The 25,980-nt window shown below is 41.3% G+C and overlaps 2 protein-coding genes across 13 annotated transcripts; both read left to right on the top strand.

Moving 5' to 3' along the window:
- Nucleotides 1-1,097: 1,097 nt before the first annotated feature.
- On the top strand, nucleotides 1,098-20,944 carry pum2 (pumilio RNA-binding family member 2). Of its 12 annotated transcripts, none has more exons than XM_069687343.1 (23): nucleotides 1,098-1,201; nucleotides 2,721-3,084; nucleotides 5,390-5,458; nucleotides 7,800-7,905; nucleotides 8,157-8,248; nucleotides 8,348-8,517; nucleotides 8,684-8,978; nucleotides 9,073-9,166; nucleotides 9,290-9,397; nucleotides 9,521-9,666; nucleotides 11,076-11,196; nucleotides 11,385-11,525; nucleotides 11,678-11,980; nucleotides 12,079-12,306; nucleotides 12,455-12,722; nucleotides 12,845-12,974; nucleotides 13,716-13,850; nucleotides 13,987-14,124; nucleotides 14,476-14,601; nucleotides 14,879-14,950; nucleotides 15,820-15,941; nucleotides 16,986-17,178; nucleotides 18,454-20,944. In XM_069687343.1, the coding sequence occupies exons 2-23, from the start codon at nucleotides 2,734-2,736 to the stop codon at nucleotides 18,583-18,585; spliced, it is 3,540 nt and encodes a 1,179-aa protein (XP_069543444.1). In that variant the 5' UTR covers nucleotides 1,098-1,201; nucleotides 2,721-2,733; the 3' UTR covers nucleotides 18,586-20,944. The 12 variants fall into 12 exon arrangements, with proteins under 12 accessions (XP_069543444.1, XP_069543438.1, XP_069543437.1 ...); XM_069687337.1 differs by having other exon boundaries at nucleotides 8,061-8,248; nucleotides 11,681-11,980; XM_069687336.1 differs by having other exon boundaries at nucleotides 8,061-8,248.
- Nucleotides 20,945-21,718: 774 nt separating this feature from the next.
- Nucleotides 21,719-25,654, top strand: LOC138585372 (syndecan-2-B-like). The gene is made up of 5 exons (XM_069657683.1): nucleotides 21,719-21,845; nucleotides 24,844-24,922; nucleotides 25,002-25,075; nucleotides 25,173-25,278; nucleotides 25,362-25,654. The coding sequence occupies exons 1-5, from the start codon at nucleotides 21,780-21,782 to the stop codon at nucleotides 25,520-25,522; spliced, it is 486 nt and encodes a 161-aa protein (XP_069513784.1). The 5' UTR covers nucleotides 21,719-21,779; the 3' UTR covers nucleotides 25,523-25,654.
- The last annotated feature ends 326 nt before the right edge of the window (nucleotides 25,655-25,980 follow it).

The following is a 25,980-nucleotide window of genomic DNA, read 5'->3' as shown; positions in this document are numbered from 1 at the left end:
CAATAAGCATTAATTTAAATTAAGACATATTTTAGAATAGAATAGACTTTATTAATCCCGAAGGAAATACTTGTGCCAGGTTGCTCCAAAGTTACAGTACAAAAACGAGAAATATAAATTGCAAAAATATAAGTGAAATATACAATATAAAGTGTATAGAATTTAAATGCAGAGAGATAATGCCTAATAGAATAGCAATAGTGCAAAAAGATATTTACAAAATAAAGCTTAGTAATAAGGAATGGTGGCAGTTACATTGACAGTCGTATTTGCAGTGAAAATAAGAAGTAATGAACACCTTATATTAGATGAATATGTAATGGGGCATGGTCATTTCAAAAGATTGATTAAGCGTGAAGCTACTCTGTTACTGAGTCAACATTGTCCACAATTCTGATTCAATGGCTGTAACTGCTAAATGTTTGTTTATTTTTTGTCACAGGCTTTTGGATATTTTGTAAGTCAAAGTAATGATACTGTTTGTGTATCTTTAAATAAATTTAAAAAAATAAAAAAACTTGTCCACAAAATTGAATGAGCTATCATCCAATAGGCATTCATTTCGTAACTCTTATCTTGTATTAACTTTATTCTGGCACTTATATTTAATTCTGACACTCACATTTAAATCACCATAGATCCACTTCTCAGCATTTAATCTTGATCTGTGTTTCTTAGTTTATTGTATATGTAATGCAAATATTTGACATATTTTATGTCATTTATTTCTTCATGCTTTTCTCTGATTCTGATTTAAATAAAGAATTCTTTTTTATACATATTTTCCACAGACATTTACAACCATCATACAGTTTCAATTTTTACTTTTTTTTTTTTTGTTAAATATAAAGACATCTCTTATAGATTATCCGGCCGCAATAAAAGTAAGGTAAAGCGTCATTAAGTGTTAATTTAAAAGCAGTTGGTTGGCGGTCACTAAGCAAATTAAACACACCTTTAGGCAGTTGTGTTACCTTCACGTGTTGTGCAAAAGGTACGTTAGGAAGGCAAATTGACATTGTTATACGCATGTCTACGTAGTTCACGCTATTTACAGGGAGGGGGCACCATCGTAGGCAAACTCTTAGCATTGACTATCAAGCCTTGCTAAATCACCGCTCTCTCCAAGGAAACAAAACAATATAGAATTGGGTTGACGGCGCGTGCAACAAGCAGAGACCCTCTCTCGACACGACGACGCGTAAGTACCTCTGTTTTATTTGTTCACATCGAAGGCAAAAGCTTTGTAAAGCGTCTGATTTGAAAGCGGCTGCCATGGTGTGAGTATTTCCCCTTTTGTTTAGCGGTTAAGGCCCCTCTGTTTGGGACTTGAAGGGGGGCCATGTTGTTCAGCCGTTGAGTGCTTTGGTTGATGTTTCAGCTCACACAACTTCTCAATCAGCGTCTGTTAGCTTTCACGTTAGCCACATCGTTTATTTGGCTTGTTGCACACAGCCAATGTGGTGTATCGAGGCCAGAAAATGATTTCTTTATCCTGTCACAATTGAGCAAACTAGGTTTCTGTAGAACAGTGCTATATTCATGAACTTTGATGTCTCGCGTCGTCAACCAATAATAAACAGAGCAGGCCCGCTGCGGCTAGCCTGCTAGCTAAGGTGCTAATGCTCATTACAGTGAAGTAATATTAGCTAACTCGAAACATGTTCGTTTTCGACTAATGCCAGTGAATTATTTGTCGTTAAACGCAATAATATGCACCATTTGTGTGCACTGCTAACTAATTAAAGCCACATTTGTTCTAAATTCTCAGTCAAAGCCGCTAAGTTAGCTTGCTAATTAGCATCGGACTTGAGGCTAGGTTAGCTAGCCCGCTAGCTGAAAGGCTTGCATGTCGGGTTGTCATACTATTCAGTTATGTTTAATTCGCTGTTGTAGCTAGTTGCAAATTGTTAAATACCAGTCATGTTATAAAAATTATTTAGCGTCTGATACGCCTCGAGTGTCTTCTTAATCATAAGTAATGCTAACGTAACGTTACATCAGTGCTAGCTTTGGATTAGCTTTGATCATTAGCTAACAGTAGGAGGCTATCGACAGCGATAGCTAGCATTGTCGGTCTTGCAAGCAATCAACATTCTCTTGAGTCACTTGTTTTGTTCTTTCCCATTCGTAAATATGCAAACCGCTATGTTTAACATTATATTTGCTGTTAATGACTCACCGATGAGGAAGCAGTTTAACCTAGGATATTAATTGAATCAATAATCAACGTAACATTTCATGTTCAACCGCTCAACAGTTTTGGCATGTAGTTAGCATCTCGGGAATTAGACAGATCCCTGCTAAGAAAGCCAACATGTATCTGCTATAAATGTACTATTCTTTTAGATGCATCGTTTACCTTAAGCCTCCTCCTAACGTCTATTATTCTCAAAACTCCTAAAAGAGTAAGCCACATGTTTTAACTTGTAACTTTTATTTATCTAAACGCCATCATACAGTTATCTCACTGTCAATTAAGGTGCTGCATTGACTGCGTATATAAAAAGTAACTTACACCATATCCAAGTTATTTCGTAGAATACAACATCAATTATATTTTATTATGCAGAACAGCACAGGTGGACCATGTACTTTAACAAGACAACACATTCATGAAAATATAATAGTCATATGTGTATACCTCTGAACTTAAAACCTGTCGACTTTAATTATGACCTTAATTTATTGACAAAATCACAATCTTACGTTTCCTTTAGGCTTTCCCGTGGAATGAGCGTTCCATGCAGCATCCTAGGTATGAATGACGTGGCCTGGCAGGAGACAAGAGGTGGGATGCTGCATGCAAATGGTGCTCCTGAGACTGGAGGTGTCAGAGTTCATGTTGGAGGGCCCTTACCCACAGTTGGGGGAGCTGGACAGGGCCCCGGAGGTCCACATTTACAGGGGATGGACAGGGTTGTTAACCCTACCCCGGGCACACCGCAGCCTCCGCTGAGTGGACGATCTCAAGATGATGCTACAGTTGGATACTTCTTTCAGAGGCAGCCGGGGGAGCAGCTTGGAGGTTGCACACCCAGCAAGCATCGTTGGCCAACTGGAGATGCTAATCATGTTGATCAGGTAAATGATCCTCATTTAAAAACTCGCTCCAACTTCCCATTGGACCATTTTTAGAGCACAACCTCCATTTCACAAAGCACAAAAGTTCACATAAGCCCTAATTTAGATATATGCCAACTGCCAGAAGGAAATTGTAATGGCTGAATTCAAGAATTTGCACGCTAAACTTGCGAACTCCACTGGATAGCTTGTCAGTGGGCTTGTAACTGCTCTGCAGTGCATTACTATGTTTTCAAGTTTGTCTTGTCATCTTGTATAAAAATTGATTGATTTAAAATATAATCATTCAAGATGAAAATTCAGGTGAAAAAGTATTCTGCATTTGTATTTTGTAGAATTCACTTGGGGTGAGTGAGTTCGATGTAATGGATACAATTTAATAGAAACACAAATCGGTCTTATCACAGCTATATTTTTTCCTTCCTGATGCCCAGAGGTTGTTCTACCGTGACTGCACAGATATGACAGCACAGCCAAAATAAGTGTTTCTGAAACAACACAACAGAGAGAAGGTGGCAACTATAACCTCTATGTTATAAATTAATCTAGAATTAAAGGGCTTAATTATCTTAAAGTCCAGTTAGACTTCCTTTGTATGATGCTCTCGTTGCTTATTCAAACCTCTACACTAAGAGGAGAATGAGAATTGGAAAAAGTCCTTTTATAGTGGCAAACCTTTTTTTAGTTCTGTGACCCTCCAATAATATTTGCTTATGCCTGCCCACACTGGGTAGACCCAGGTCTGTTAAGATGGCAATAGCACCTTTTAAGCAACCTCCTCTTTGCTGTGGGCAAAAAGTGTGAGACCAGTGCTTTGGACAATGCGTTAGTACAGCAGGAGTGCGATTGTAGCTGTGGTAACTGGCCAGATTTGTAATATATCTTGCCATATTAAAATAGGATGCTTTTTTCCCCTTGCAAACTGAAAAGTCTTTACAGTGATTAGCTTGGTCCCCATACTGGAAGGCCTAGATTTGATGTTTTAGTTATTCATTACAAAACTTAGTACTTTCATTTTTGAACAGGTCTGGGCAATAAGACATGAGCAAAGCTAAAGAAGGCATTCTGTCTTCTATGTAGAATGCACAGAGGCAGAATGGTGGGGAGAAGTTGCTCCGCCTCTGAGCTTGCTCCGGAGGTAGCAACAGAGGTGAAACGGCCTCAGTGTAAACAGCGGAGCCATCAGGGCGAAACAGCACAGTGTCTGTGTGGCACATGCTGTTTGTTTACACCTCGCGCACGTTTTGCTTCTGCAACACCGAAACGCTTTGTAAAAACACAAACTGGGGCAGCTTTACACCGCCGTTGCTTGGTCCAATGTAAAATGGCAAAGGCTGCATGGCAGCGGAGCTTCGTTACAGCGCTGAGGTGGAACCACAGTGTAAAAAGGGCTTATATAATAGGCACCCTGGCTAATAAGCTGTGCTTAAATGAAAATTTCTGCCAGTTTCCCTCAAAATAAATCTTTAGTTGAGATTTATTTGAAACTTTTTTTCTATTTCCTGTTTTTGGGAGGCAACCTGCTTATTATTGAATTTTTGAGTGACACATGGCCTCTTAATATATGTGTCAATCCAATAAGTGTGCAGAGGTCCCTTTTAGGTAAATATGTAGAGATCCCTATTTTTTACATACACACCTGTTCAACATGCCCACATGCATGCATACAGTGGATACCAAAGATTGGCATATGAGAGTGAAAAACCCTTCCTGCTAGACACTTGCACACAATCAGGGAGGATCAGAGTGGAATGAAATTGGTTGCAGCTCCACTGTGGTTTTGTCCTTTTTAGTGCGATGATTTCTACTCTTTAATGTGTTTAAGCTTTTAACATCCAAATTAGTTCCAGTACTGCCAGCCACAATGCATAATGAATCATCCATACTATTTAAGTCTTTGTAGTCAGTTTCAATTTGGTGACTAGATGGAAAATGAACAGAAGAATAGAAATTACTTCATAGCAGAAAATCCTGTTTTTAACATGAATGTTAGTGTGTATTCTTTTTTGTTTGTTTGTGCATTTATTGTGTTCATTACATAGAAATGTCATGTATTAAACACCTTTGTATTTAACAAGAATAATTTGTTGGCTAGGGGGGCTGTCTGACATAATGAGCAGACCACATTTTGCAGTTGGCTTGTTTCACAAAAGTTTACCGGTGTACAGTAATGTCTGAGAACACAAGCTCATTTGTTCTGCTCTGCAATAAGCAGAACAAATCTAATATTTTTTTAACTGCGTGGCCTTCCATTGAGAGCTTAAGTTTCCCTTTAACAGTCCTGTTTTTCCTCCCCTTCTCCCAGGTCCGCGCTGTAGATGAAATGAACTACGACTTCCAAGCTCTTGCATTGGAATCAAGGGGCATGGGAGAGGTAAGGGGCTTTTCATCCCGACATCCTTTTTTTCAATTGAAGTACAGCAATAAATCAAAATGAAAATCTGTATGAAACTCACCTGTCTAGGCTTAGAGACTAAGACATCTTTAGTTTGCTCTTTTGCGTAGATCATATTGACCTAGAGGAAAGCAGTATTTGTGGCAAGTTAAAAAGCAAGCAAAAGCCACTTAAGGACTCTGCTTTCATTTGGTTTAAGACGTGTTTCAGTAATCAGATCACAAGTGGACAGGCTACGAAAAATTCTTCTCTAGAGCATTCACATCTACGTCTATCAAGCGTCTTCAAAATGTCAAGCTGACCACTTGTGTTAAGATTTTATTACTTTCCCTTGAAGGTCAAAGGGCCCCATGTGCAGTGATTACATCAGTCTGTCACCAGACAAGCACCACTTGCGCGTTACTTGTTTTACACAGATTACCCAAGACAAAACAAATATTTCGAGATATTTAATATAAGTTTGAGCGGTGACACCAAAACAACCACACATCCTGCATTTATGATATTTTCCTGTTGTGTCCTGATTAGGAACACAACGGGAGGCTTAAGCTTTCACTTAACCAAAGGTGTGTGGTCAAATGAGTCCCAGGCCACCTTAGTAGATGTTTTGATTGATTGGATCACAATGTGCTTTGGTTGTCATTTACATGTGTATTTAGCATTGTCCACTAAGTGATCCAAACACCCAAGATCCGTGTTAAAACCAAGTGTAAACTGGAACACACTCAAACCAACTTGCACTCATGCTGGCAAACTTGTCATGGTTGTGTGTTTAGGATAAAGAAAAAACTAGAGCATGCAGTCATAATTTGGCACAGAGCAGACAAATGGGCAGTGGAGAAGTAGATTATAGTGCCGGGACGAGTGATTTTAATTGATTTGAAATACACTCTAAGACTCTGCAGGAGGTAAAATCATTTGGAATAAAAGAAAGCTGTTAAGCAGCTAGGGCTGTGACGTTAACTGCATGACAGCAATACCGCGGATAGTGACTCCAACCATGGGGTGGACCCAGTGACCGTCATCTATGCTTTCTGACACATGACAATCTAAAGGGACGCAGCAAACTCACTATCCATGCGTCGCAGGGAAGCACCTCATCTTTCCTTCACAGAACCATACATTATGAACAACAAGCTCATTTTAAAAATGAGTAATCAGCAAAAGAAACCTGGCTGTCAGAGCACCGCTGTTTCAACCCTCTGCTCAACTGATCAGCACAGACAAGCCTGTGTGCAACAGCCAGTGACCACAGATTTCATTTCAACAAATACAAACAAAAATACAAACTGAGTAGTGGTTCATAAACTCGCGTTTCCGCCACTCATGCTGTGTTCACTCATGTCGACGATGTTTTATTGTCCTGGGGACGCGCTGTAGTTAAAGGGGCCATATCTTTTAAATGGACGTTCTCATATTTTGCATGGGTTTCACATTTTGGAGTGTTTTTTGTTCGCAGTGAAAAAGTGAAAACTGCATAATTCCGTGTTTTTCCAGGATGATATTTTGAAAAAAGTTGCTTCTGAAACAGGCCGTTCAGAATAGCTGCAGTTTTCTACGTAGAACCTCGCTTTGGCTGAAATCGACCAATCGTCATTCACCATCATTCACCTCAGGCTGCCTTCTTGCACTAGCTTGTAGTCAAGGTGTCACATTCCCTATACCTGCTGGCAATTCTGGCTCGTACATATAAGGCCAAATAACCGATCCTAGAGCAGCCATGTTTTCTGCAACTTTGGAGTGACAGTGCAGTGCGGCCGCTCCCCAACATGGAGGACGGGGTATGCGGTCACTCCAAATACTGTCAGCCAATCGTGGCTAAGGTCTGACCTTTGAATGCCAAAACAGCTTGTTCGTTTCAGGAGGAAGGAGAGGCGCAGAAAAATAATTACATTAATATATATAAACATCAGAAAATTAGAAAATTGATTGCATAGCTAAAATATGTCCCCTTTTAAATATACAAAACATACTCTGGCAGTGGCTAACCAACGAACTGCAAGGGGGCGTTAGTGTTTCAACACGGTTAGAAAAATTCAGTACTGTCACAGCCCTATAAGCAGCAAACCAAAATCTCTACGGTCACCTCTAAGTCTATACAGATAACTGTTCCTTTGATGCTAAAAGAATATTTGTTTTTGTAATGGAGGAGTAAATGTCCAGCCGACCACAACTACAGTGAAAACTAATATTTAAATATCATAATTTTAAACTAACCACATCAGTTCCTAGATGATAGATTGATGATTGAATCCTACATTGCACTCAGACATGGAAAGATCTTGCTGATGCTTAGAAAATATGACCAATTTATTTTCAGCTTCTGCCAGCGAAAAAGCTCTGGGACTCTGATGAGTTGGCCAAGGATGGAAGGAAAGGGATGCTTCTAGGAGAGGAGTGGAGGGACAATGCGTGGGGGTCATCTCGTGAGTATCTCCGTTCTTTTTGTGTAGCTTTCTTTTTTTAGAGTCAAAGAACTCCTTATTAGAGGATATGGTACCGCATTTATTCTAAGGTACATTACCCAGCTATAGTCCAAACACAGAACTATTTAGATATTTGATCACAGCTCTCCATTCAGATCATTCAGTGTCTCAGCCAATCATGGTGCAGCGGCGACCAGGCCAGAGTTTCCATGGGAATGGTGATGCCAATTCTGTGCTTTCACCTCGCTCAGAAGGTGGAGGTCTGGGGGTGAGCATGGTGGAGTATGTCCTGAGCTCTTCTCCTGGAGACAAGATGGACGGACGCTACAGGAATGGTGGCTATGTACGTCAAATTTCTCTTATTTACATTCAAACAGAGGGATTTATCTCGCTAACTGTGAAAGGTGGTACACAGTCTGGCAAGTTCTTTTTATGAATGCAGGGTGGAGGAGATGTTGACCAAGATGGGAGAGAGAAGAGTGACGTCCAAGAAAAGGTGTCCCCCTTTGAAGAGGACAAGAGCCCAGAGATGAATGTGGGAGAGGAGAACGATCCGGCTAAAGCCAACGGAAGAGGACTACTAAACGGCATGGCTGACTGCAAAGATTTCAAGTAGGTTTAATTTCTTACTGTAACAAATAGATAATCTAAATAATATCAAGACAATCTGCCCTTTTCAGAATGCCCAAAACTATTTTAATAGCTGGCTATAAAGTTCTTATAAAGTTCGTCACTGATATGACATGTGCGCTGAGGTTTGACTTGTTTACTCTCCCAGTCCGACCCCTGGAAGCCGCCAAGCTTCCCCCACTGAGGCAGTTGAGAGGATGGGTCCCAGTCAGACCGGTTTGGAGATGATGGGGCAGCACCACCCCCACGTCCTCCAACAGCACAACCCCGCCCAAAACAAGGCCCCAGCGGAGGACTTCCAGAACCAGGAGGCCCAGAACATGGGAGGTATGGAGCAGCAAGCGGGCGTGGAGTCCCTGCAGTTTGACTACGCTGGGAACCAGATTCAGGTGGATTCCTCTGGGACTCCAGTAGGATTATTCGACTACAACTCTCAGCAGCAGGTCCGTTGAGAAGCAACAAACCTATCTATCAAGAGATCTAACTGTAAGTTTACTCAACAGACGGTGATCTTTTCTGTTTGTTTTTGCTTTCTAGTTGTTCCAGAGATCTAATCCCCTGACTGTTCAGCAGCTCACTGCAGCTCAGCAACAACAATATGCCCTGGCTGCAGCCCAGCAGCAGCATCTTGGTAAGTCAGCCTCAGTGTGTTACGTAATAATTAAACTATTTTACTTGTCGTCTAGAGATCTGATCTGGCGTAGTCAGTCGAATGCGATGTGGAAATTGCATTACTGTTTCTCATTTTACCCAGCTGGCCTTGCTCCTGCCTTTGTGCCAAACCCTTACATCATCAATGCTGGCCCCCCTGGAACCGACCCCTACACTGCCGCTGGGCTGGCAGCCGCAGCCACGCTCGCAGGTAACATGTCCATTTAAAGCTTTCACGAGATGCAGCAGTATTTTTGAAACACAATGCCCAGTTAAGATAAGGTACAGAAAAATCCCAAATCAACTATTGTAAAATCAAAGTGTTTTTCCTCAGGGCCCACAGTGGTTCCACCACAGTACTACGGCGTTCCTTGGGGAGTATACCCGGCCAATCTCTTCCAGCAACAGGCTGCATCAAATGCCAATCACTCAGCTAATCAGCAAGCATCCAATCAGGGACCAGGGCCGGGCCAACAACAGGTAAGATGTGCTTTGCTTGATCTGAGAAGTGTCTCAAAGATGCGGCTAGGAAAAAGCAGGACGCCTTGTAGAAAGCAATTCTGGAAAGCAGGTCGAGTTTACTTTGAGTCTGAAACACTGCTCATACTGCAGGCCTTGTTAATTTCCGATTTGGGGCTCATATCTGATTTTTTTGTGGTCACTGTTCATATCTATTTTAGAATGTGACCCAGGTAAGATATCAATGTGAACAGAAAATGATTTAAAAAAAGACGTCTGGGCAAACGACAATAACAAAAGATGTCACACCTGCTGACATTCATTTTCCATAAAACATGGATGGCTCTCGGGCGTTGGGACTTTGGATGTGCATGAACATTTGTGCAAGTAAGCCACATCTCCATCAGAGACAAAATGTTTTCAAACACACTTCGGTTGCGGTATGATCCTTCTAGTTTTGATTGGATAGCGGCACCTCCAAAAATAGCAATTAAATTAAATTCTGCCATTTTGCCGTCTCTCCGCTGCTGCGTGTCGTTGTCCTCCATGGGTTCCTCTGGAAATGTGCATATTACCAAGGCGACACGGATCAATTCCGATTTTGAGTGTGCATGCAGGTTGTGTGTTTTGGATTCTGATTTAGTACCACATATTCAGGTAGCCTAGTTCTGAATTTAAGAAATGCAGCATCATGCAACTTTTTGCTGTTTACACTGATTTGAAAAATCAGAGCTGTGTCACATAGGGAGGGAAAAAAAATGGAATTGGGACACTTTTAGCTGCAGTATGATTGCAGCCTATGTGAAATGATGAAACTGGTGCCTGATGTCTTCAGAGAAGAAACGACCCTCACGGCCACAAAGCTGCACGTATTTAAAATTTGATGATCACCCTTTTTAAAAGCAAAGTTAAAGTTTGCTGGCAATTTTTGATGGACTAATTCCTCTCCTACACACCTGTCTTAGATAGATGTGCAAAGTATTTTTTTTTTACTTTAAACCATAAATTAAAACATTTCAAGACTATTACATTACATATTATTAGAAATATAATAACATTAACTCCAAAAAATGAAGATAAATACAGATAATTTGACAATCTGTATTTGTCGTTTTGTTCTTGCATTTAAAGTCTCATCCCAGCCTGTGTTAACTGTTTTTCATGTTGACAGTCTTCCTCGACACATAATAGGGGTGTGGTTAATAGTTGGACATAAACCATCGTCATAGCAACCAGATCCACACTCTAACTTAAATTGAAGTGGAGTTGTTTATGTTGCGAGGCAACTGTCATTATATCCTGACCAAACCGAAACCACACTTTCCTGTCAAACAGATTATCTGAACTCTTTCAGGAGGTTTTTCAAAGCGTTTCGCTGCAGATCTTCAGCAGCCTGTTGGTGTGACAGTTACTCTCATCTTCTTCTCCAGGTGATGCGCACAGGAACCAACCAGAGACCTCTCACACCTGGGCAGGGCCAGCAGAGTCAGCAGGAGTCTATGGCTGCAGCCGCTGCTGCAAACCCTGCACTGGCGTACGCAGGAATGCCTGGTAGGTAGACGCTTCATACAGACAAGAGACATTACATTCATACAGAGACAAACACATCTACACTGCATGTTGTCCTTTGAACTGCTCATTTAAGGATCTTCTACAGTCATTGTTATGGCGTTTTAAAATGGTTTTATATGTGATGATGTACAATTGCTGACCCCTTTTTTGGTTCTTCATACTTTCAGGTTATCAGGTGTTGGCCCCTGCAGCCTATTATGACCAGACTGGGGCCCTTGTGATGGGCCCCGGTGCCAGAACTGGCCTAGGTGGTCCAGTTCGTCTAGTTCAGACCCCTCTCCTCATCAACCCGGCAGCAGCACAAGCTGGTACGTACTATTCCCTCCCCGTCTGTATAAACTTCAATCTGTGATCCTTGTTCTTACTTAATTAGCACCACTCAGGGCCATTCTGACCTCAGCCCTTTTTTTTTTTTTACTCCTCGCACTCCTCTCTCTCTCTCTCTCTCTGCCTCCACCAGCAGCTGCGGTGTCAGCGTCTGGCTCCGGTAACAACATGTCTGGTCCTCCAGCCAACGGGCTGTACCGCTCCATGCCTCAACCTCAGCCCCAGCAGCAGCAGCAGGCTCCCCCGAACAGCAGTGGCCTGCCCTCCAGCTCGTTCTATGGCTCCGGATCGGTCCCCAACACCTCTCAGAGCAGCTCCCTCTTCTCACACACCTCTGCTGCACCCCCACCACCCAGCTCCTCCCTGGGCTTCAGCAGCACCGGCGGCTCCCTCGGCGTCGGCCTGGGCTCTGCTCTTGGAGGCTTTGGCTCTTCTGGTCAGTGACTCATCCACAAGCTACATCAAGATTACAGGAAATGTTTATTTTTAGTCTGGGTTCTCACACTGCTTCTATCTGTTTATTTTGTCCCGCAGTATCCAGCTCTACCAGTAGCAGTGTCTCTCGCAGGGATTCCCTGTTGGCAAGTTCTGATCTGTACAAACGTGGCGGCAGCAGTTTAACTCCCATCGGCCAGCCCTTTTACAACAGCCTGGGTTATTCCTCCTCACCCAGCCCCATCGGCCTCACACCAGGTCACTCCCCGCTCACTCCTCCACCATCTCTGCCCTCCTCTCATGGATCCTCTTCTAGCCTTCACCTAGGTGAGCCTAACGCTGATGCACATGAATCGCACTTTCTCTGCATTATCATAGGAATAAAAAGTTAACTGCTGACATTATAATATTTACAAATATTATTATTGCCATGTGCCCTCCACTACAACAGTCTCCTGTCATTCTGTAATCACAGGTGGCCTGACGAATGGCAGCGGACGTTACATTTCTGCAGCGCCAGGAGCTGAGGCAAAGTACCGCAGCACTGGCGGGACGTCCAGTCTCTTCAATTCCAGCAGCCAGCTGTTCCCTCCGTCTCGGCCACGCTACAGTCGCTCTGATGTCATGCCATCCGGACGCAGTCGCTTACTGGAAGACTTCAGGAACAACCGCTTCCCAAACCTCCAACTCCGCGACCTGCCGGGTCACATGGTGGAGTTCTCTCAAGACCAGCATGGATCCAGGTAGCTAAGAGATGCTTATAGATGCTGTATTTTCTATTTAGTCTGCAAAACTGCAGAGCTCGGTGTGCCAATGAAACAATGTGTTTCCTCCTCAAATCTTTGTTCTAATCGTGTCCGTCTAGATTTATCCAGCAGAAGCTAGAGAGAGCCACTCCTGCTGAGAGGCAGATGGTGTTTGGAGAGATTCTGCAGGCAGCGTACCAGCTGATGACCGACGTGTTCGGGAACTATGTCATCCAAAAGTTCTTTGAGGTAGGAACTGTTTGAAGACCAGCTCCAGTCATGTTTGCAAACATAAAATGCTCTGCTTGGAATAATAAATTGTGTCCGATATGTTTTTTTTAATGCAAAATACATTTAATTGCCTTGTTAAATCCTCCCCATGCATTTCTCCTTCTCCCTCATAAAAAATTTCCCAATCTGCGTAGGCCCCGCCCACTATGTACTACGTTTCTCCATTGTAAAAAATTACAGCTGAAAACAAAACACGTCTCTGCCATCGTTTTGTGGCAACTTGTTGAAACTTAGCTAGCTTGAAATGTAGTAATTAGCAGTAGTAATGTTAACGTTAGTAGTCAGTAGTGAGTTTGCAAAAATAACGATGACGGTTAGAGCTGGCTCGCGCATTGCCGAAGTGGTTGCCATAGGTTACACATAATGATATGAATAGCGTCACCCCGTCCAATGGCTCCTTAGGTTTGTGACGTCTCAAACCTGCCGATCTGAAAACGTGTTGTTCAGCCTGTCCTTGGTACACTGCAGTTTAAAAGCAGACAGGCCCAGCCATGGAGACGACTGCTTATGTTGTCCCTGATATGTCTTGTAGCACATGAAGAACACCACATGGAGATGTTTACAAGGTTAACTTGATTTTCACTGGAGGTTTATCTATGGTTTACTAAAGTTTATCTATGGTCTCAGCTCAATATAAACTTGAACAGAGACTCATGTTGCTGCTGCATGTTTGTAACATAGCTTGTGTTTTGTGTGCAGTTTGGAAGTGCAGACCAGAAGTTGGCTCTGGCGACGCGTATCCGTGGGCACGTCCTCCCCCTGGCCTTGCAGATGTACGGCTGCAGGGTCATTCAGAAAGCTCTGGAGTCCATTTCCTCAGACCAGCAGGTAATTGTAAGTGAGACTTCACTTCTTCAACAATTCTGCTAACTTCGTTTAACTGAAGTCTTCCACCAAGTTTCCATTTTAAAGTTTAACACTGTGACATCTGTTTAAATTTTGCCCCCGTTGTCTAATTTCCTCCCTGCAGAGCGACATCGTCCGCGAGCTTGACGGCCACGTGTTGAAGTGTGTCAAGGACCAGAACGGCAACCACGTGGTGCAGAAGTGTATTGAGTGTGTGCAGCCTCAGGCCCTACAGTTCATTATTGATGCCTTCCAGGGACAGGTAGGCAACTGAGCCATTGCTCATGATAATAAACCTGTCACTCTCTGTTTCTTATCTTTCATATCTTTTGTATCTGTCTCATATATATTTATCTACATTTAAAGTTATAGTCTCAAAGTATGTTCGTTCTATTTGATGGCATCAAAAGGCAATTGCTGGCGCATACGTAGCAGCACTTGTAGAGACCGGAAAAGCAGCTGCTTAGCTCCGCCTACCCTCTCTGGCAGACCAAGCACTGATGGCTGATGGAAAACACGTCACTAACAGGGCGCCGCTTGTAATTCAAATGTCTTATCTTTGCCTTTACCATAATATACTACAAGAATGTAATATGAATCCTTCCTTTCACAGGTGTTTGTGCTCTCCACACATCCCTACGGCTGCAGAGTGATCCAGAGGATTTTGGAGCACTGCACCCAGGAGCAGACTCTGCCCATCCTGGAAGAGCTGCATCAGCACTCTGAACAGCTGGGCCAGGTGAGTTTCCAATCCCACGTTACCTGCAGATGTATTTGTTTTGTTTGCTAGATGTGAGTGATCATTGTCGAGACGTGTGCTCGTCTTGTGTATTCGCATGTCTCCTTCATGTTTGAGCATTTCATATTTTCAGCCTGTCATTGTTCCTGTATTGTAGTTGTTCTCTGCTAAGTGTAAAGTGTAAGGATAAATGTGATTGTACTGTTAGCTGTCATTACATCTGACATATGTGATTATTTAAACATCCCCCCTACCCCCCCTCACTTATTCCATCTAGAAATATCAAGGCGTATCATTGGAGATGACACCCAAAACATATTATACAGTGTCCCGCGATGCACTGTTCAAGGTCAGAGCAATTTGCCTCTTTCTCGCGGATGTCCCCGTGCTCCTTTCCTCTTTCTCCTTTTTATCTTTTTTTTCTTTTGTAAAGAATCTAATTTAACATTTAGCTAGATCTCCAACTCCCGACTATTACAGACCTTCTTCTAACCCACTGAGCCGCCTTTTTCCTCTCCTTCCCCTCCCTCTTGCTTTATGCCGCACAGGATTCACCAGGCACATGCTTCCCTGCTGTCTAATGATCCCTATCTTTAGCCTCCAGCATCTCCTGATCAATCTGTTTTTCTGTTTTCATCTTGATCTTAAAATCAATGTTAGAAGCTTCTAGAGGGTTTGAGACTTGAGTGTTCAAAAGTAGTGCTAAAATCACCTCACCTTGAGCTTGACATCAAGGCCGAATAACACGGGGTCTTGTTAAAAACAGATTGACAGGAAATGAAAGGCAAACACTTCCAAATTAAAGGTGGAGATCACATTACCTACCCAACAAATGACTACTTCAGAGTGGTGTTATTTGTTGCTTGGTCAGGTGAGTTCTCCATCTTGTCGCACTAAAATTACACCCATAACTGTCTATCACCCGTTTCTGAAGGGGCAAAGATGCTACTGGTCGTGTCGCCAGCAGCATCTGTTTTGTCTGACCTTCCGCAGTGATGACGTAATGGTTAATTATCAGACTTCAAATGGGGGGTGTCACTCATCCGTCTTATCTGTCATCGTAGAGGTGCATGATTCTCTCACTCCGATTATGACCAGTGCTGAAAAGTAGTGCATGATTATCAGAGTCAAAGGGTGTCGCACGGACTCTTTGTGATTATTAATCATTTATAGAAGTGGTTGTATACCCTGAGCTCACACCTCCACTGCCTCCTGCAGGATCAGTACGGTAACTACGTCATTCAGCATGTCCTGGAGCACGGCAGACCGGAGGATAAGAGCAAGATAGTCGCTGAGGTTCGCGGGAAAGTTCTCGTCCTCAGCCAACACAAATTTGCAAGGTGAGTTTTGCCTTAATGTCGTGGCAGAGATAAAGACTTGGTGTGTTCAACTTTTTGCTATCAAACCTTGAATCTTTCATTCACCAGTGCACAGTTTCATTTAGGTATTGTTCAGGTGTAGTGAAGGGTGGTAACTAGAATCATGAATCATCATATGTTTTCAATTTTAAAGACATGGTCATACGCACAAATGCAGGCAATGACCGTCACCTGCCAAGGGAACATTTGCATTTTCTCTCTTGAGAATGTATGACCCCCTCCCCTCCAGTCTCGTTTAACCCGTTTGCTTCAGTTAAAATGAACACTTGAAATTTCAGCAGATCATCCACACAGTAAAAGAACGATGAGGATTACTTTTCATCATCGCTTCTCATTTAAACAGCCTGGCAGAAGCAGACAGCTGATGATCGCTTCTTTTTGTGCAGGAAAGGTGTCAAATAACTGCCTGTTTTTTGTGAGCGTGCACAGAGCCAGAAGCAGAAAGCCTGGGTTAACAGAGAAACTTGACAACCACCTTCGTGATACCTGTTATGTCTCACTGGGTTACCAAGTCACAAGAATGCATTGCTTGTATTTTGACAGACAGATTAAACGCACAGTGGCAGAAAATATCATGCATTTTGAATGTCAGACAGCCCACTAACATTTTGGTCCCGTCTCGTTAACGAAAACAAAACATGAGTGTCATCAGATTTTTTTATCATCTAGCACCTGTGACCATGCCCTTGTGGGATCCTCCCTTTTGCCTGAGTGCACCTGTAATGTTCAATCAGCCCAACTCCTCTTGTGCTAGTTTAGCTCATCAAGGGCACACTTAAAAAAGATTAGAGCCTCTTTCCCAGAACTATCCTAGGAAAGAAAAGTCATCTCTATAAGTGGATTCCAAGCAAACAAACAGTGAGAGACTCATGATTTTTAAGTTTTAGATACACCACCCACTGTTGGAATTTAACAACATCAATCAAATATGCCCTTTTGCTGTACCTCCTTCATTCCAGCAGTTAGGAGTTTTCATGACTCATTGTTCTCTTTGTTTTCCTCCAGTAATGTTGTGGAGAAGTGTGTGATCCACTCTTCGCGTGCAGAGAGAGCTCTGCTCATAGACGAAGTGTGCTGTCAGAAAGACGGGCCTCACAGCGCCCTGTACACCATGATGAAGGACCAGTACGCCAACTACGTCGTCCAAAGAATGATCGACATGGCAGAACCTGCTCAGCGCAAAATCATCATGCACAAGGTGGGTTAAAACTTCTAAACCTGTGTGACCAAACAGGTTATGGAATGACGAGGTTAACATGCAAAACAAAAGAGTGCACAGCTTTTAAGGTAGAAATCTTCATCCCAATGCTTCAATCTTAGAAGTTAAAATGATAGAAACACATTTACACTAGTTTCTGTAGAAGTACACTGTTCCAACACCAGTGATTAAATACAACCTGTTTAACCTCTAATATCACAAATGATGACTTAAGACTTGATTGTTAGCATTAGAAAAGTGACTTTTTAGAAGCTGGACCGGTGAATCTTTTGAAAGTGACTTTTATTGATTATCAAAATAAAATATGAATATAATATAAAAATATAAATATGCAACCACAGATCAATATCCAGCTTGGACAAACTCATACCTGTCTGCCTGGAACCTGGGTGTCACAATTGACGACAGGCTAACCTTTAAGATTCATGTGGCCTTGATTGCTTGGTCATGTCGACTTGCCCTGTACAACATCAGGAAGATCAGACCCTACCTTTCAGAGCATGCAACACAGCTGCTGGTACAGGCTCTCGTGATATCACACATGGATTACTGCAACTCCCTACTGGCAGGGACATGCACATTCAAACCTCTGTAGATGATCCAGAATGCAGCAGCACGACTGGTCTTTAACCAACCCAAAACAGCACGTCACTCCGCTATTCATATCCCTCCACTGGCTCCCAGTTGCAGCTCTCATCAAATTCAAAACCCTGTTGCTCGCTTACAAAACGGCAACAAAAACAGCTCCTGTCTACCTAAACGCCCTCATCCAGGTCTACACTCTGTCCCGCCCACTTTGCTCTGCCAATGAAAGGCGCCTGGTACTCCCATCACAACAGGGCCCTAAGTCGCTAACTAGACTCTTCTCCTCTGTAGTCCCCAGGTGGTGGAACGAGCTACCAATCTCCATTCAGTCCTCAGAGCTCTTTCATGAACACCTCTGCACTTGATACTGATGCTATTGATGATGTTGACATTGAGGATATTGTTGATTGGGATATCCATGATGATGATGATAGTGACTATATTGACTTTGCACTGCCTGTTTGCACTGGTGTCCGATCGCACTTGAAGCCGTTTGTTGGCTCTTAATAACTTTGTTCCCTCCTGTCTTGATCGTTGCTTGTGTTGTATTAACTCTCAGATGTACGTCGCTTTGGACAAAAGCGCCTGCTAAATGAAATTCTAACATTGTTACATGTCGATCAACTACTTAAATAATAAGTTTCTGCCCTCTGTCGTCTCTCTCCTCAGATCCGGCCTCACATTGCCACTTTACGCAAGTACACCTACGGGAAGCACATTCTAGCCAAGCTGGAAAAGTATTACATGAAGAGCGGCTCTGAACTGGGCCCCATCGGCGGCCCCACGAACGGCCTCATGTAGTCACGTCGACACGCTGGGGCCCCCTGAAGGAGAGAAGGAGCCCAAACCCCCCCCTCTGTTCTGTGAGAGATGCTCCTTAGCCATAGGGGTTAGCCTTTGACACCCTCTGTCACCCCTTTTTTTGGGGGGGAGTTACCAAAAAAAAAATACAAAAGACAAGTCAACTTCACCTAAGAACGCTGTGACAACTGACCCCTGCCACTCTGCCACCCCTGGTGCAGGTCCCCCAGCGCGGCCCCCAGGGGACGCACAGTCAGCAGGCATACTTCTTTTCTTTTTCTCTTTTTCCTGGGTAAAGCACAAGCCCATTGTTAATGATGTAATTGATGTATTTGACTGGTTTTCATATTATCTTGTACATTTAGTTTTTTACCTTGTAAATTCTCTGTAGAAAAACAAAACTTATTACACATTTGCTGAAATTTACAATTCCTACAATTAACACCAGCAAGTGATTTTATAAGGCTAAACTGAGTGATCCTTTTAAGAAGAAACAATTCCGTTTGTTTTTTTGTAACCAGACTCAAGTCAGCTGTTCTAATATAAGTCTAGGCAATTGAATACTATATTTGTATATTATCCCATGCACAGTAAAGGTGTTTTCCCATGCCAAAGCAGCTGATGGGTTAGTTTTTCAAATAGGACGACATAGTATGGATGGACATAAACCCCTCCGTCCACAGGTGAGGACTATGTGTCGGTGCCACAGTCACCCAGAGGTCTTCAGGACCGCTTTGCGAGCTTGGTGCTTTAGTCTAGGGTCGTGTTTTTTCCGGTGGTGGTGGTGGTTTTTTTCGCCTCCTTTTCCAGGCCAAGTGTGGGCGCGTGTTTACCCCAGCAGCTTGATGTTTCGGTACTAAATATTACAGACTGACCAACCTGAGCTGCTGCATCCACTGAGCCCCTTTTTTTTGAGCCGTCTTTTTCCCTCATGCAGGTGATCATTCGGGGTTTATGCAAGATAAAACTCTACCATTAACTTATAGAAGCAGAGCATGAGGTTTGGTTGTACAGCGGGCGTGTATCCTGGTATAATCTTTACATGAATGAATAGTGAGGGGGCTTTTTTGTGGGGATAGCGGGGTGGGAGCGGGCTATGTGTTGGCATGCTGTGACAGGTTTTAATCCTTGGAATGATTTTTTTCTTTATCATGTTTTGTGTAACATCTTATCTGTCTTGTAGTTTGAGATGAACACTGCCCTAGAAAACGGTATCTTTATGTACTGAATAATCATCTCTTGCGTAGAAGTAGTTTAGCGATGTATAGCATCTTTATGTATGAGTAAATTGTTGCTTTTTGGGTAGGGGGGCTTGCAGCAGTGATGGGACCCCCACCGCCTGAAGGTTGGAAGACGATAAAAAAAAAAAATGTTGTGACGTTGAGCTTATCCCAGCTTTGTACATCTGAGGTGACGTGAACTAGAACTAGTGGGATGCATTTGAAAAGGGATGCGGGAGGAACCTTTTTTAATGGCTCTGTTTTTGTTTTTTTTAAAGCTAATTCTTTTCATTTGGTTGGGTATGCAAGTGCATAGGTGGAGGCCGGTGGGGCCATCGAAAGCTATACAATTCACCTGTAATGCTCGTAGTGACGGCTTCTTTGCTTCATATGAATAATTGTAGATTACATGTAGTATATGTGCAGTTAATAAGTGTAAGATTATTAGTTTAATTGAAAAAATATGTCTAGTCGTGGTGTTTGACAGGCCTTGCTCTAAATTTGTAGTGATGCTTTTATTTCGTCTGTACAGTTGTACATTTGTAAACGTTTATGCTGTAAATGGGATGTCTTTTACACTTTTTTGGGGAGAAAAGGCAAAAATGTGCATTTTGATGTGTGTATATTCATCACTCCTTTCCCCCTTGAATATAATGTATACAGTTTTATTTGATCAAGTGTTATTTTAAAGAAAAAAAGACTCTATGGCTTCACAATCTGGCATGGTTTTTTTTGTTTTTAATCTGCTTTGGGAAAGGCCAGCCTCTATTTGTACTGGAGCTGTAACATCCACTGTTGATAGTCTTTCTGATGTGTGACAGTTTAAAAAGAAGAAAACAAAAACACTCTGTACTCAAAACGGAGGCTGCATTTAGTCCTCTCTGCTACCATGGAAACTTCACAGGATATGACAAGAATTATTTTTGTACAGAAGAGTGCTGTATTTTGGAACAGCTACTACCTTGTAATCAAAAGCAATGTAAAATATTGTCAATTATATAAATATGAACATATGAGTTTTGTCACACTGTCAAAGTCATGTACATTTTCAGGTGGCCTTATGTACATTTCCAGATGTTAGATGAAGAAAACAAACTCATTTTTGGAAGCAGAATTGTGACTATGTATGATTAAACTGTTCTTCTAACATTTGACCTGCTTTGTTGTGCTTTCTCTCATGTGTGGTGTTTTTAGTCTTTAGCAAGTTACTTTTTAAAAACGTTAATAATCCTAATCTGTGGCTAATATGAAATGAAACGCTGTGTGTTTCAATTTAATATATATAATATAATTGCCATCATTTAGCACTGTGCAGCGATTTAGAGATGAAATTCAGCGCCCCCAGATAAACAATTTTGCTTTTCAGTTTGAACTTTCAGTTCATGTTTAAGAAAACGTCTTTTAACTGTATTTAAAATGGATAATATTGCAAAATCACTGACACGCAAAGCCTTATTAAAGTCATTCATGTCCAGTGGAGGTGAAAAGTAAAAAGTTAATTTACTCAAATACTGTATGTGAATTAAGTACAGTTTAGTATTTTCTGCTACTTAATTCCTGTAATCTTCCACATTTCAGAAGAAAATACACGTTTTATACACCATTTTTATGCTACAGCTAAGCACTTACATACAATTTACAGTGTATCATTATTTATGGAAAATAGTACGACCCCAAAGTTTTTATGTTTTTTGTCTGAAATATGACTTAAAGATTTGATGTAGCTTTTTACACATAAAAAGTACTTGTTTGCAGAAATATTCACATAATAAATACACTTTTTATTCATGGTAGAGGATTTTCAATTGATTTTAATCAAGATGAATCCCGTAAACACTGTTACCATCTAAAGTTCATGTTTTATCGGTGGGCGGGGTTTTGCAGCCCGGCGGAGGCTCGAGGTTCAATGAAGACACCTGGCGAGGTCCTGAAAGCAAGAGTACAAGATAAACTGGACACCAAATCAACTGAAACATGAGACTATCCCTGACAGCTTCGTTATACATAACTTTGGGATTATTATGTCGAGTTAGTACATCGGTAAGTCATTTTTCTTTTCTTTATTAACGCCTTTCAGTCATACTTTTTTAAAGGTTCGTCAATCTCGTGCTCACCTTTCTCACTTCCTGAAGTTTGACGAGACTTTATTGTGTTCGGAGTGTAAAGGTGTGTTTCTTGTTTTTCCGGGTGTATCGTTTATATGAGGTTTATACTGTAAAAAATGAATTTGGAGTAGTCGGATTTGTACATGTGTATTTGCTGATCTTATTTCAATAATGGCGTTTAAACACTCGTTACAAACTAATTAGATGGTGTCACATTTCCCCACACTTGAACTGAAATCATTGAACATATTATTAGCAGAGAAGTAAACATGTACATGTGTTTCAGAGCAGAACATCACACTTCCTATTTTGTGGGTTTTACACCTTGTATTAAAACCTCTTAATGGTTTTGGGGCTTGAATTGATTCTATTTATATTGTATGGCAGAAAACAAACAGCATATGTATTTTTTAGATACTTAATTTCCCCATCATCATGTGTCGTTTATTATTGCCATATTTTCAGTAGTGGAAGTAGGCTGGGGAAGCGTTGCATTTGAAATCGTATTTCTAAATTCATATAAGTATTAGGAGTTAGATTTTTGAGTATGATTTCTGTTTCCACTGCACTCCTTGGTCTATATTATTTATTTCATTGTATTATCATTATGCATGGATCTATAAAAAGCTAGTTCTCTGAGCATAGATTAATCTTTTTAAAATGTACCATAGTCATATATGTTTATCTTATTGTGTGTATAGGCTGTTAAACAAGGTAACGAGTAGCCATAGAGTAAAATGTACAGGGGGGTAGGCCTGACTTAGGATACTTGAATAAAGTAAAGTAAGTAAAACAAGAACTCCATTCTCCATTTCAAATTTCAAAATTTTACATAATGAAGTAGAGTTAAAAGTCCCAAATGTACCCCTGATATGTAGTATGAGTCATAAAATGCAAATACAAGTACTTCAAAATTGCAAGTAAGCACAGTACTTAGTGACCTTCTAAGTCAAAGTCCTGCAGTCATTTGGAGAATCCTGCCACCACAAATGATTAAAAGTAAGCCCAAATTATCCACCAATGTATTAATTTGGCAGTTATTCAAATGCATAACACATGTAAAAAACCCAGATACTGCATTTATAGTAATACCAAAAGGCATTTCTCACAAAAAAGTCACTAAACCTCAGTTAAAGTTGCTTATATGACTATAACTGTTCTTTCGTACAATAACAACAGATCAACACTGTTGCTGCAGATTAACTACAACTTAAACTGATGTTTTTGTCCATTTGGATCAAATACAATTAAAACAAGGTTCATTGCAGCTTTATCACTGTCTGACTCATGTTTTCAGCAGTAGACATTTTGAATATGCACAACTAAGCTGGGCAGATGGTATCAATGTGTCATTATAATATCCCTTGATCCAGGAAGTACCTGGGTATTTTTTTTTTTTTTTTTTACATGATCACTGTTTGTGTCTTGAATAAAACAAAAGAAAAACATTTACAACGAGATAACAAATGCACAGGTGGGATTTAAATAAAAAAAAAGAGAAACCCTCCTATCATGAACATTAAAAATGTGTGTATATGGGGCGCTGGTTTAGCTCAGTAGGTAGAGCAGGTGCCCCATGTACAGAGGCTTAAGCGCTCGATGTACTGATCGCAGGTCTGCTCCCAGTCTGCTGATCATTTGGTGCATGTCATCCCCCACTCTCTACTCCCCACGTTTTCCATCTCTCTTCAGCTGTCCTATTGAATAAAGCCCCAAAAAAATCACCGTTTAAAACAAAGATTGGTGTATATAAATGCCACACATTTATTTTAAGGTTTAAGTAATTAGCAGTACTCTACCTTAAACAAACAATATCAAAGTATCTTTTTAGTATAAAATCTTTGCCCCCTGCAGGGTTGAAAGCTGGCTGTAAAAAATTCTCAGTTCATGAGGAACACCAGTTTTAATTACCTAACAATGGTTACACTAAACGTAGGCCATTAAGGCGCAATTAATATGTTTAGTTTCCCCAGTATGGTCATCACTTTAAATGCCATCGAATACTATCAAACATCAGACTTACAATCGAACAGTGCAGCAGTAGGAGTCTGGGACTCTCTGAATTCTAAAAACTAAGGTAAATTATAACTGATGAGTTATAATTAAAGAGCAATTCAGGGTCTGGGGCCCATTAAGAGGAAAGTTCAGGGAACTAACTTAGAAATGTATAACACCGTTTTATGAAGACTGGCTAGTACTTACAGCGTTAAAAGTGTTGACAAATAAAGAAGTGTAGGACTCCAGGGTCTGGGACCCAAGAGAAAGGAATTCTGGGAATTCGAAAAACTAAGAAAAACTAAGAAAAATGATAACTGACGAGTTATAATTAAGTAGAAGCATAGCTAGAAGCAGACCTGTTTTTATATTTTACTATATTTTGTGTTCTGCATTTGATGCCTGTCATAATGTTCTGTTTTTAACTGTTTAAAGCACTGTGAATTGCTCTAGGTATGAATGGTGCTTTATAAATAAACTTGCCTTAAAATGCAAATTGATCAGTGGAATAATGATCATTTACTTGAAGAGCTGTTAAAATTCATGTTGGCCTCTAACATCTCTGCTCAAACCAAACACTAAGCTAACAGACTAAAGAGTCTCACTGTTATTTTCCCTTTCTGCTTTACCCAGTGGGTGTGGTAATTATCTTTCAATTCCAGCTGTATTCTCCACTCATTAAACTTTATTGGTGATAACACTTGCAACATAATGGGTTTGTCAGCCACAGTGTTCTTTTCAGATTGTGGGACTTTGTAACCGAGACATGATTCATGTCTTTATTGCCTTCTTCAGGAAAGTACCTAAACATGCTTCCTTCACCTCGAGTCTGTTCTCACATATCTGATAATGAGACAGGAAACAGTATTGTGGTGCTCTTGGTCAGCAGTGATCTGCATCTTTAAATATTCACATCCCTTTCTCTTTCATTGAACTAGTTTTCTGCCTCTCCTGACGACCCGGAGGGATCAGGATACGACCTGGAAGGCTCCGGTTCTGGTTCAGGGGAATGGTCAGGTAGGGAAGAATCCACTTTACATTGTCTGCTGTTTATATCCTACATTATATTTAATTATCTCTATTTGCATCTCTCCAGGTGAAAATGAAGATTCCGAAGATGTAGGAACTTTTGCAGCAAACCCAGACGTTGGACCCCAGGATACTCTCGATGTACGGCACAGGCTTGTTTACACTATTTCTTCGCTTTATAATGTGGATGTCAGAGCAAGAAATAAAGTTATGTGACTGTTGCTTATTTTGCCTACAGGGGTTGTCTGTCATGACCTCTGACAAATCGCAGTGGTCCACAAAAGACAACTACATTATTTTGGCTAACAGCAAGAGTTTCTTGGAGACCAAAGAAGTCCATGACGGTACTGGTTTTGTACGGTGATCAGAGTTTAATCAGACTAAAACTAAGTGACTTTGTTTCTAATCTGTCATTTGATGTTTACAGGAGTTATTGCAGGAGGAGTGACCGGAGCGATACTTGCAGCTGCAGTGGCAGCCATATTAATCTACAGATGGCAGAAGAAAGATGATGAAGGATTCATCCTGGGCCAGCGGATGGCTTCAGACGAAGATTATTACAAACAGAGCAGAGATGATATTGTGTAACTGTGCACACATTTGAAAATGTTCACACCAATGTGTGTTTTTAAAGGTGTTGCTGCCAAGATGATTTCTGTACAAGAGAGCTGTAAATGTATTCTTTTCCAGCTGTTTGGGGGGAGGGTGGGGTTCATGGGGAATAGCAGCTTTGTAGCACTTAATTCAAAAGTACCTGCTGTTTTTCCACTGATGATTTATTTATATTTACAGTATATAAAGAATTGTCTTATTTAAAAACAATCCAGTTAACCATCTTTTACCATGTAGGCCTCAGATGGTAGGCCTATTCCTGATTAGAGCTCTTGTCAGGGCAATGTGAGTGTGCACAGAAAATGCTTAATAGGGACATGACATTTTAACATGCCAAAGGAAAATGCAGGCACTGTCAAACTGGCATATATACTGGAACACTTTAATAGAACAAAGCCATTGTAAATGTTATTAGTAACACCTGTTCTTTTTCT

Source organism: Semicossyphus pulcher, unplaced genomic scaffold (assembly GCF_022749685.1).
Source record: "Semicossyphus pulcher isolate SPU_LCO1_2020_fin unplaced genomic scaffold, fSemPul1.0.p SCAF_11, whole genome shotgun sequence".
NCBI lineage: Eukaryota > Metazoa > Chordata > Actinopteri > Labriformes > Labridae > Semicossyphus > Semicossyphus pulcher.
This window is presented reverse-complemented; position numbering and strand designations above follow the sequence as displayed.